This window comes from Pavona decussata, unplaced genomic scaffold (assembly GCF_977016875.1).
Source record: "Pavona decussata unplaced genomic scaffold, jaPavDecu1.1 SCAFFOLD_299, whole genome shotgun sequence".
Lineage (NCBI taxonomy): Eukaryota > Metazoa > Cnidaria > Anthozoa > Scleractinia > Agariciidae > Pavona > Pavona decussata.
Genome location: NW_028145696.1, coordinates 138,724 through 150,688, shown reverse-complemented (window position 1 = coordinate 150,688; position 11,965 = coordinate 138,724). Strand labels below are relative to the sequence as shown.

The 11,965-nt window shown below is 39.4% G+C and overlaps 1 protein-coding gene across 3 annotated transcripts in view; it reads left to right on the top strand.

The window, feature by feature from the left end:
• Nucleotides 1–11,965, top strand: part of LOC146454870 (uncharacterized) — a 234,341-nt gene that overhangs the window by 201,526 nt on the left and 20,850 nt on the right. For all 3 annotated transcript variants that reach the window (XM_085094976.1, XM_085094979.1, XM_085094978.1), the window contains 6 exons: nucleotides 2,462–2,533; nucleotides 4,526–4,597; nucleotides 4,716–4,796; nucleotides 6,255–6,317; nucleotides 9,971–10,042; nucleotides 10,818–10,889. In XM_085094976.1, coding sequence (XP_084951102.1) covers nucleotides 2,462–2,533; nucleotides 4,526–4,597; nucleotides 4,716–4,796; nucleotides 6,255–6,317; nucleotides 9,971–10,042; nucleotides 10,818–10,889 — 432 coding nt within the window. The remainder of the gene's footprint in view (nucleotides 1–2,461; nucleotides 2,534–4,525; nucleotides 4,598–4,715; nucleotides 4,797–6,254; nucleotides 6,318–9,970; nucleotides 10,043–10,817; nucleotides 10,890–11,965) is intronic.

Here is an 11,965-nt window from a genome sequence, read left to right as displayed (position 1 = left end):
ATAATAATAATAATAATAATAATAATAATAATAATAATAATAATAATAATAATAATGACAATAATAATAATAAGAAGAAGAAAAAGTAAAAAAAGACCGAGAGAGAAGTCCAGGCATTTCACAGACTGGCTGATGGCGTGACACCGTTGCTCCGTGCATCTGTACTCTGATAAAGCACGCTGTTTCAACCAATCAGCGCGCGCGTTTTATCGAAAACTTTATTATAAATTGCAATAGTCATGTTTCCTGTGTACAAGTGTTTAGATCATATTAGTGTCATATTTTCCCATTTTGGAGGGTTTCTATATTGATTGTATTGTAACCATAATTTTAATGAATACGAGGTATCGTTTTCCAATAACCCTGTCATAGAAACGTCGTGGGATGTAATAAACTAATCTACAAAACAAACTCCCGGTCACAAATTAGCACACTTGTAACTCTGACTTCTAAAATCCTATTCTCTACATAATGCGGATTTTGATAAACAAACCAACATAAATTACGAAAACACCTAACATCACAAACATACAAACAGCTTTCGCCAAGTTCTTCTAATTCTCCTTTCATTCGATCGGTTTAAGCCAACTAATATCCGAAAAAGGTATGAATGCGAGCAAAAGTGCTGAGAAGACTACAATTCGGGCTGCATCCATGCTCTTGATCTCTGATTTTAGACACCTAGTTTGTCAACATTGACCAAGTCCAGTTTTACGGATTATCTCGAGAAGCTCTCCTTTACGATACGGATGGGGTTCTTGAACATGAAGGAAACATACCAAGTCTAAGCTCCGCCTGGAATACGTGAGAGCTTTGACAACAGAGAGCTACCCGCCATAGGACAAGTTTCAATGCCACGAAGACGTCACCATTAGAGTTAATCGCGTTATTCCATGAACCAAACCAGCTAGGGACTTATTGAAGGATGTGGTATCAGTGAATGTCTTAACGTGAGATCCCTGGATTGCAATAGATGACAAACCCTTACCGATTGAGTCAACAGGTGACAGAACTTGGCGGGGACAAGAATAGCCATGAACAATTCTGAGGTGTCCCAGTACCTGGAGTCGAGGGAGGCAAATACCATCTTTGGTATCACAGCCCGGGGTGGCGTAGGGTGGCAGAACAATGTAACAAAAAAAAAGGTTTGATTGGATTTGCAGGGATGCAGGGCAGGACCAGCTCTGTCCGGGCTTTGTCTGAGGCCTATGTACATCATTTACTCATACTACACAACCCCATCCTTAAGTATTACTGTAGAGTCTTGCAAGGTTTTTAATTGAGCATATGATTTAGAGAGGTGGAACAACGCTACAAATTGAAATGAAATTTCCCCTTAAGGTTACCCTATACCTTCAGAGGTGTCTTGTGTTTAAGCGATGTAGCGCGTCCAGTTTAAACGGTAGATACCTATAAACCCATATACCAAATTAAACCCAAAGAGATGACTATCAAACTATACCAAGAAGTTTAAAATAAGATGAATTGTCGAATTTTTCATGACCTCTTAATGCGAGCGTTCGAATCACCTTTTTAAAGCTATAAGTCACAGCAAATTTTTTTGGCTAATTTAATTTGCTCCTCAGTTTCCGGACCCAAAGCGCTAAAAAAAATATCTGCGTTTTTCCATATCCAATCGCAATGAAAAGTTATAGAGCATTTTCGAAATAGGATGAAAGAAATGTGGATTGATTGTACAAAAATCGCTCTCGGAGAAAAAAACATTTCGAAAGAAAAAATTCGCAGACAACTTTTTTGTTTTTTGTATGTTAAAGTAGCTACTGTCCAAATTTTAAGGCAAACGAACAAATTCCGTTTGAGTTTTAGCTCTTTAAAGTGACTCCTCCAAGTGAAAAAATTGATCGTGATTCGACAAAACAGCGCTAAAAATTCGGCAATTCATTTTATCTCGAAATTAATGGTTTAGTTTGATAGCCAGCTCTATAAGTTTTAATTTGATATAAGGGTTCAGGTATCTATAGTTTAAACCGGACGCGCTACATCGCTTGGACGCGAGACACCTCTGAAGGTATAGGGTAACCTTAATAAAATTAAACTTTTAAGTTAAAGCTTAAATCTTCGACAAAACTAGACTATTTTTGATGTTTGGGAAGGTTTATTAGTCCAAAAATGAAACTTTGAAGCATCGCTGACTTGTGACCACGAATCATTCATTTAGACTTCACCAGCAATGTAGATGATTTTCTATACTTACTGAACGGAAAATCAAACATTAAAAAATAATTCATTCCCCCCACAATAGTATCCCTGTTCAATTATAGGTTTCTGTGTGACAACCACATAAAGGTCTTGATTCCAAGAGTCTTTAACAACAACAACAACAACGTTGAATCCAATTGGATTCTTTCAAGGGTGCTGTTTGTCGTGGCTAATATGTTTATCCCATAATATTATTTAGTAGACTGATAATTAGGCACACGTTGCTATTGCTTCTTCCTAGTACCTTGGCCAACAATCAGCTGGAGGTCTTGAATGAAGGGGTTTTTGATTTCAACACAGACCTAGTGCTTCTGTAAGTAAACATACAGAGATTGAGTGCTGAAGTAATTGATGAAATAAAGAGGTCTGAAAACAATTTGGTGTGATCGGTTAGAGTTTATGTTCATAAATTATGTTCATAGGGGCACATGTTCCAAAATTAGCAAATAAAGAAGCCTCGAATGTGCTCTGTTCTGTTGCAAATATCACGCAGGAAGCGGCTAGATCACGAAGGAAGTATGGTGTACTTCTTTAGTGCGCTAACCGCCTCCTAAGTGCTTTACAACAGAACAGAGCACAGTTGAGGCTTCTTCTTAATTTGTTTTATGATTAAGAATCATTTTATTTCCCCATGCAGTCGCCCTCATTTTCAAAACAAACTTCATTTTCCAAACAAACATAAGTAGCGTCACCCTGCATCTCATGGCGAGCCGCACACCTTAGCGACCGATTTTGCCATCCAAATTTTTCGTCGATCATCACAGGAGGCCTATATTGTTTACGGGAGTGCTGTTGACAGTCTAAAACAACATTTTTGGTGCAACACGAGCCCCAGTGCGTTGTAAAAAGAATGACAGCAATCAACATCCACTCTCTGCGTGCAGGCGAATATTTCCGGTTCAGTCAAAAACCTCCGAACAATTGAAAAATCCAGAGAAAAATAAAGGTATCGTCGATGTGCAGCGAGTATTAAACACGGCAAAGCAAAGGCGACGCACCCGATTGCTTATTGTTCTCAGGCGACACACCCGAGAGAAAAACTTTGACCTAACTCTGTCTTTACCTTTACATAAATAAAACCGTGGATATTTAGCCGGCATTTTTGCACACTTTTGTTGCACTCAGCGTGGTGGACATTGATTGCCATTCGATTTTTGTTTTGGTCTTACCGTCTGAAATACTAACACGGTGCCGCAACAATATCATCATAAACATTTATTATTGACTCTGATGCTAAGACTTTTTACATACGTGGTAAATGGAAGCTGGTGATCGACGCCGTTACACTTTTTCCCAAATCACGAAATCGCGAGTCCTGATAAAACTGATATATATAACGTAAACATAAAAATTGCACTTACCTTTGCGGACGAATGGAGGATGACGATTGACTTTATTTATCACTCAGTTATTGGAAAATGATGTAGAAATTAGCTTGCCGAAAAATAAATTAAACTCTACATTTGCATCGTAGAGGCGATGGGCGAACACATCATTGATGTTATGGTTCGTCGATTTAGGACCATTTAGCGCGCCAATTAGACTGGCGGGAAAACGAAAATCTTTAGTTAAAATTGCGATGTTTCCTTTTCCGACGGTCGATGTATAGTCAGGTTTCTGGACAGATGGGATGAGTTTTCGTTTCCAGTTAACTAGGCGTTTCCACAGAAGCCAAGCTTTCTAGTCACAAAGACTTCATTGCTTTGCGGCAAGCTCGATCTAGACATTACACGCGAATGAAACTGATTCTTTACTATACTGTTGACAGATTGCTGCTTTTAACTCAGGAATTTGATCATAGCAACGGTCACTCAACCTAATTAATTTTAACACCTCTACGCGGCTCCTCGTGTACTCTCATAAAACACGCTAAAATAAGCCCATCGCAATCCTTGTTAAAATGGTTCAAATGATTTGATTGGTTGAACAAGTTGAAAACTGTCAAACACGTCAAAGCAAACCATCAAAGTTCTCAAACTTTGCATAGTTTGAATGTAACGCCAGTGCTTCTTCATAATTTTTCCATTTAAAAGTCAGGATGGAAAAGTAAAATGTTGAATAAAATCCGGTAAATTTGTTGCTCATGAAAATCAGGACGTTATTAACAAGGCAATTCGAAAACAAACTGCTTAACCGTCTTGCGGCTGGTATTAAATCAACTGCTTCGATTTGAACATAAAGCTGTGTATTCTGTAAGTAAACTTACACTGATTGACTGCTGAAGTAATTGATGAGATAAAGAGGACTTTGTAATGCTGAAACCTAGTAAATGAGTTTTTTAGTTCTTGTTCTTTTATTTTTACAGGAACTTGAATAACAACGGGCTAAAGAACTTACCTGCAAGGGTTTTTGATCAACTTACTCAACTGAGAGGTCTGTAAGTAATACTTTTCTCTACACGAATTCTTCGAAACGACGGATTACTTATTTTATTTTTCTCGACAAGTAGTACCTTAAGTGGTGATAGCCATTAAATTGTGCTTATATGTTGACAGGAATTTGAATGACAACCAGCTGGAATACCTACATCGAGGAGTTTTTGATAAGAATAATCAGCTGGGAGAGGATTTCGGGTTGTGAGTAAAGCTCTATCTTAGTAAACAACAAAAAATCGCTGGCCTTTATGTTCCGTGGGTGTAAAAACTGTGACCAAAATATTGTGTAAACAATCACACATCGCACATCACCCCCAGGCTACCCTTCAGTAATCGCTTGCTCTGATTGATTGAAAGCCATGTTCCCATATCTTTGTGGAAACGCGGTCAAACTTCATGCTAAGAAAATGGAACCAGGAAGTATTTTGTTCGTGATTAAGTGCAATTAGTTATATAAACAGGAGTTAAAGTAACAATAACCCTTTAAAATGCTGCAGCAATGGCCTGTGGTGGGCAATATAGGGCCACATGCTTGGCCTGATCAGTGTCCCGAAAGCGACAGACCAACTGTCAATGACTAAGACGTGTACGCTAGGTCGCCGTGTCACCGATTAGTGAATACTATACTTGCGAAAAAATATTTCCCGCCGGTATTTACAGAACTACAGAAGGATACCAACCTCAGCAAACCTGCGATCCTTTACAAACCTGGAGTCATATCATTTAAGATCACAATTTTTCTGTTCCAACAAAGAAATGTTGGCCTGGGGTGCTTCTCCCTAACGCACATTTGTTTTAGTAAAATTTCAGCATATCTCTACACAAACTTCACAGTTTCACGTAATTGTGTTTAAAAATTCGATGCGCATAGCGTTTGCTCGTTTTTTTGCTTGCTGGAGCTGTACCCAGGCAACGGCATCGCATGCGCATGCTCAAAAAGGAGTTGATAGGAACCCCACAGAACCTTTTTGTCTCTTAAGGAATTAAAGGTCGTGGTGAAGGGTAACTTTCTATTGGCATGGTACTAACGGCTTGTCTAATCTGAAAGACAATTGTTGTTTTCCCCAACGGCTGTGTGGCGACAGACTTCTCATGAGCATCGATACAATGATAATATGGAGAGAAATCGTTGTCTTTTATTGAAGTTTCTAAACGAAAATGGCATGTAATTTTTGTATTTTTTACCTACAACTGCACCAACAGTAAACACAAACATAATACGTGCCCCGAACTGGTAAATATTGCATTTTATTGTCTTCCGCCAAACAGTAGAGTTAAATAATTCGTTCGCAAAATGAGTGAGGACGAGAGACGCTGAAGGTGGATTACAGCATGTCGGCTAATTGTTAAGAGGCACCCTCAAATTTGCTCACAATATGTCGAAGGTGAGACACGAAATTCGGTAGGTTTCTTTTACAGGTCACTGTGATAATTGTATATATTAAACAAGTTAAACAGGGTCTCCTAGCCCAAGCTAAACTACCAGTACAACAATCCCAAAAATGTATATGGCAAAATATCTGTTGGGTACGATGGACAACGAATATTGAGTGTACCATAACCATATTTGGCAGTGTTACAATCTGTTGAATAATAATGTCAATTAATCATCATCACAGATGATCAAACCATGGTATTTTTTGTTTTTGGTGGTTACAGTCGGGTTGTTTTAACCAACCTAAATCCGGAATCTGAGGACAAACAAAAGCTTTCATATGGGCTGTGAGTAAATTTACCAAACCTCTTATTTGATAGCTAAAGATTGTGGGTGACCGGCTTGACTCCACCATAATGCGATCACTTTAATAACTGAAATAACTGCAAGGCTGATCTGACCGTGTAGAAGACTTAACACGACAGCCACATGATAGAGACCAAACCTAGAATCAATACGCAACCGTGGATAGCTGTTTCGAGGTTGTTGGCTCTTTTCAGAACTTTATATACTTTTTTTTTACTTCCTGAAACAAGGAGAATCATCTTGAAAATCCAGTGCTTTGTCTCAGATTGTTATGAATTCTACCGAGAATAAATTTCCAACTCGTAATAAAAGAAGAATGTATATTAAAGGGAGAGTTTCACGGTTCGGCGCATGTGCGAGCGATAACGTAAGCGCTGTCAAGTTAATTGTTTTTGGACCAATTAGAAGCGAGTACACAACACCGGCGGGATACGGCGGGCAAGTCTTACAACTTGCTGGCATAAAAATAAAACTGACCGGCCAGTGTTTTGGTCACCTTTCAGAGAGAAACAAAAAGGGTTCCCATGTAAAACACATGGGGATTTTTGCAGCGCTTCGTGCAAATGTCCCATGACATTCAAGAAATGCCAGAACTTACGAACTTATGCGAACGTATACGGTTTTATTTTATTACAATGTCGATATCTCGCGGCATCGACCTTTTTAATTACGCGGGGTTCGAAAAGCCGAGAAGCACCCTCAAACTTACGTACTTAAATCCAGTATTTCATCAGCATTCAGTGATAAACTTACAATAGTGTGTTCGTTCGGTAGCCTGATTTTATTAGACCAGCGAGAAGGCAAAGAGCGAGAAATCCACAAGCTTCAAGAAGCGATGCGACCGTTGTAACAACAACACTGAGCGTCCTTCCGAGATGCTGGAATGCATTTGAGAAACCTCTGCCATGGTGTCAAATCAAAACAGCGTTTGCCATTCGCAATTACCATAATTCTAAAGATAAATGAATACCTTACAATAGATTCTGTAGTTTGCCGCAAATCTTTTGTTTGTTTGTTTTTTTTCTACTGGCCGCTATTCGAGCCCGCTAATAGACGACTACAACAAACTCGCACATTTGATCACATATTTATTCCTTTCGCGTCTCAGTGTGGTACATTTTTTTCCATCCAAAGCAAAACACTGATGTTTGATGCTGTTAGTCCGTCGAATTCTCCGTTTTGGACAGTTGACTTCCATATGACGAACAGTACGATTGAAATCTAGAAAATCCTCGCGAGTTCATCCAAAGCCAGTTGGTGACCTTTGCCATTTCCAGCAGATGTGCCGCGAAATCGTTGTCTTTTTTAAACTGACTTATCCCTTTACCAATTTTTCCACTGTTGGTGGACGTATCTTGTTAATTAACCACACAGGATTTTTACATCCACTCCACTCTGTCGGCTTTAACTTCTGTGCTTCCAGCGAGTCCACAGAACGTCCCGTCGCCGGTCGGCCGCCACGTCTCCTTTGACGATCCATCGACAAAATGTCGTTTTTGGATGCTAAAACACTTTTAACCTTACAAAAATCGAACTTATATTTACAACAGGAAACAAAGATAATAAAAAGTGAAGAACGAAGAGCGGATGATCCAAATTCGGGCGTGATTTCAACAGATTGTTCCACCATAAACTCGAATAGCCTGTTCCAGGCTCCTGGAGAGAAGCGCGAAGGAGAGGGCGAGGGGACGAAAACGAGGGGGGCTGGGGAGAGAAAAAGAGGGAAAGAAGAGGAGCCTGTAATCATTCTCTTAAACACCTCATGCCGGTATACCAGCTCCCGGTATACCCTCTGATTGGGCAGTTTTGACAGTTCAGACATCACTCAAAAGATATCGCGAAAGAATCTGAAAGAGTCAAAATGGCGAGTGTGTCACACGCGCGTGGTTTTGATGAGACTGAGTTTAATGCAGTTTTAGAGAATTGTCTTCGAGATTTTCCGCAAGTTAAAGTACTCAGGAAGGAGCAAAAAGCGTGCCTTCTCAATCTAGCTCGTGGGAAAAACGTTTTCGCCATTCTACCCACCGGTTTCGGGAAGAGCTTGATATTTCAACTGTTTCCTCGAGTCTCGAGTGCTTTGTGCTCAAGTGAAGTCAAGCCGTTGTCAACCATTATAGTGGTTTCTCCGATGGTTTCAGTGATGAGAGATCAGGTCGGGCAGTTAAAACAACTAGGGTTCTCGGCCGCAGCAATAGGAATTGGCGACGAATCTATAACAAATGCTATAGCTCTCGAAAGCAAGAGACAACAATGATAAGCTTTGAAAGACGAGGATCTGTTAGACACTCAAATCCGTGATAAACAAACATCCTGCGGCAGTTTCAATCTTCCCGCAGTGATATGCAATAGCATAAGCATGAATTCACGAGTAAAAAAATCCACGGATCCTGTATCTTCATAGATAAAATTTATTTAGTGCTACCTGAAATCTTGCAGTTAATCCTAGCCGCTAAACTTTAACAAATGCCACAGAGCTAGCATACACAATGGCATATCAAAATCTAATCCTAACGGCTCAGAATGATCAGTAAGAAACTCTCCATTCAGTATATATGAGAATTCCCCCTCACGATCAAGATAAACACCATTAAGCAGAGCGGTCGCATCACGTTTTGATCAAAAGGGAAGAAGCTCTTATACAAAAGGAAAATCGCTTAAAGACATGCTTGCATTGTAAAAGCTTTTATCAAAACAACGCACACACAGTGGGAGTCGTGCAGGTCTGTCAACCGCATTTTAACATATTTAAACGTGCCATAAATTCTGGCCAGGATACTCGCACAAATGAGGCAGCTGACGCTGGAAAGCTCTTCGTTTCTTAAAAGCTTGCGAAGAAACAACCAAGCGAAGACACAACATCTGCCAACACTAGAGTCTCGTCGCTCGATAACGTCGCGTTAATAAGTTCCTTATTTCGAACGAGGTTGAACAAGTACACCCGGGGAACTTTCGTTGCAAGACACGTCAAATTTTTTTGGCAAAATCTACAGGATTTTGAGGGTTGAAATCTCAAACCCGGAGAACCTTTCGGTGTCCGCGACATCGAAGCGATGTAAGGAAAACCGCGCGAACTCGAGAACTCGCGTGAGTAATCGAAACCCGGACAATGAAAAGTTTGACATTTTGACATGTTGACACATTTTGGAAAAAGTGGGCGGCATGAGGTGTTTAAGAAAATGATTACAGGCTCCTCTTCTTTCCCTCTTTTCCTCTCCCCCACCCCCGTCGTTTTCGTCCCCTCGCCCTCTCCTTCGCGCGTCTCTCTAGGAGCCTGGAACAGGCTAAAACTCGCATCGAATTTAGTGTCGACCCGTACAATTTATTCTTGCGCCGGTCTGCTGGCGCATGCGCCGAACCGTGGAACTCTCCCTTTAAGTGGGAAGAGCTTATTCTAGAACAACAAGTTTCACATGTCAATCTGTCCTTGTCCACGTAACACTTTTTTCCATATCTACCATATTTGTTGGCTAGTAATTTACATATTAAAGTTGTCATGCAGGTATTTAATGTAAAAAAAAGTCACTCTCTCAGATATATAAGCACAGTTTTACTGTACTTATTCTAACTTAAGACGGCATTTAAACATGCTGAAACATGGCTTATTAACTCGCTAACTATGATTGTTTGTTGATAGATTTTTGTCGAATAACCAACTGAAGAACTTAACTCCTGGCGTCTTTGATAACAATCCTTTGCTGGACAGTGTGTAAGTTATTGTTCCTAGAGCTCGAGTCGCACATCTTAAACTAAAGTGAAGAAATTGTGTTAAATGTGAACAGGATTTATACAGAAGTAGAGTTTCCTATCATGATATCACCTTTTGCCGTCTTGTCCCGAATGGAAAAAATCAGTTTTATTCTAACTTTTACGAGCGATTGTAAATAATTTTTCTTTCAACATTAAAGATTTCTATTCGGAAACTTGATAAGTTGGCGTTTCCAAGCACTTATGGCTTTATGAATTTTGATTATTATTATTTTTCAAATTAATAATGTGGATATTTCTACTAAACCAACGGCAACAAGACCTTTGAGATGCGTTGTACTGCATATTTATTACGCGAACAACGATTCACTGAAATCAAAACAATGCAGAAATGCGCTGAATAAAATTGAACTACAGTGGACGTGAAAGCTAAGTGAAAATTCGCATGAATTGATCGACTTCTAAAGTTTTTGTGTCCTGTTCCGCTTGAATATCACAAAATAAATTGTAAATATCAGAATACATTCCGCCGTAAACAACTGAACCATTGTGCATTTTTCGATTTAAACACGACTCCTCAGAATGTCCACGAACAAGTGATCAGCGGTAACGTGCATACATGAATTTCATAAAGGCTAAACGAAGTGTCCATCTTCCAAAGAAGAGTAATTTACAGGCTCCCTCAATAAGCATAATTATAAAAGAAATGATTGTTGTCGTTTTATGTGTTTGTTTTGGCCCTTTTGCAAAGTTCTCCATCTCATTACATTTGGTAGGTGGTTGGAAAACAACGGGTTACGAGAATTACCTCCAGGAATATTTGACAACAATCCTAAGCTGGACACCATGTAAGTGAACATGAGAACAAGGCATTTATCTTAAAAAAAAGAAGAGAAAAGGAAGAAAAGAAAAGAAAAGGGAATTACTTAAAAAAAGACCACCTTAAAAATGGGTATAAAATTTTAGCCAGGTGTGACAAATTCGTATTCAGTTGAGGCAGGGGATCCTTTTCTCAAAACTCTCAGAAAATTTTTTTCAAATCCATTTCCTATTGATTGGTGGTAATTCTTCGTATAAATTAGCTCAAGGTGCTTCTTGGCCTTGTAAAGTTTCCAATGATTTGGCTCTCTAAGTTATTAAAAACCGACTTTCTGGCAATAAACATTGTACCCTTAAAATAGTTTTTCGTAATCGAAACTCCTTCGAGTCCATTGAAGCATATTCAGAAAAGCGGGAGTTATCTGCAGTCGTTCCCTGTGTTCTCGATGATCTTCTTCTATACATGTTTTCTTTGTGTTATTCAGCCAAGTGATCCAATTTAGCGCTCGAGAAAATCCCTCGAAACACAAACAATGACTCTAGAAACGTCCACTTAATATGAGATGTTTTATTTCAACTCCGGCAAATGCTATTTTTAGAACCTGGCAAAACACTCCTGTCTAAACTTCAGATAAGTAGGAGGCACAAACTAATGCGTTTCTGAAGTGCTTTTTTAATCAAGCCCCATATTTGTGTCACTTAATAACACTGAATGAAGCAGTAATTCATCATGGCACCGACATTTGGGACAGTTTTCCATATCAAGTTACATTGACCAATGAGCGGCATGTAAAATCTCACTAGTCTGGAAAAAACCGAACTGCCTTTGGTCAAACAATGCAGGGTCAGTTTGGGCACACGACAACATTCTGTTGTCGGAGTAAATATTGAGCTAATAAAGGTCGTTCTACAACTGATGCATAAATAAACAGCATTCATCTTCCGGCAACACTTATATCCTCTTACACTAGTACCATTAATGCAATTCAGTGCACTCCTTCAGTGGCCAGAGCAAATCTTGTCCTTAGCGATGTTTGAGCCCATGGCCATTCGCAATAAGCGAATGTTCATTTACTAACCTGCAGAAAGCAACGTGGTGATCTTA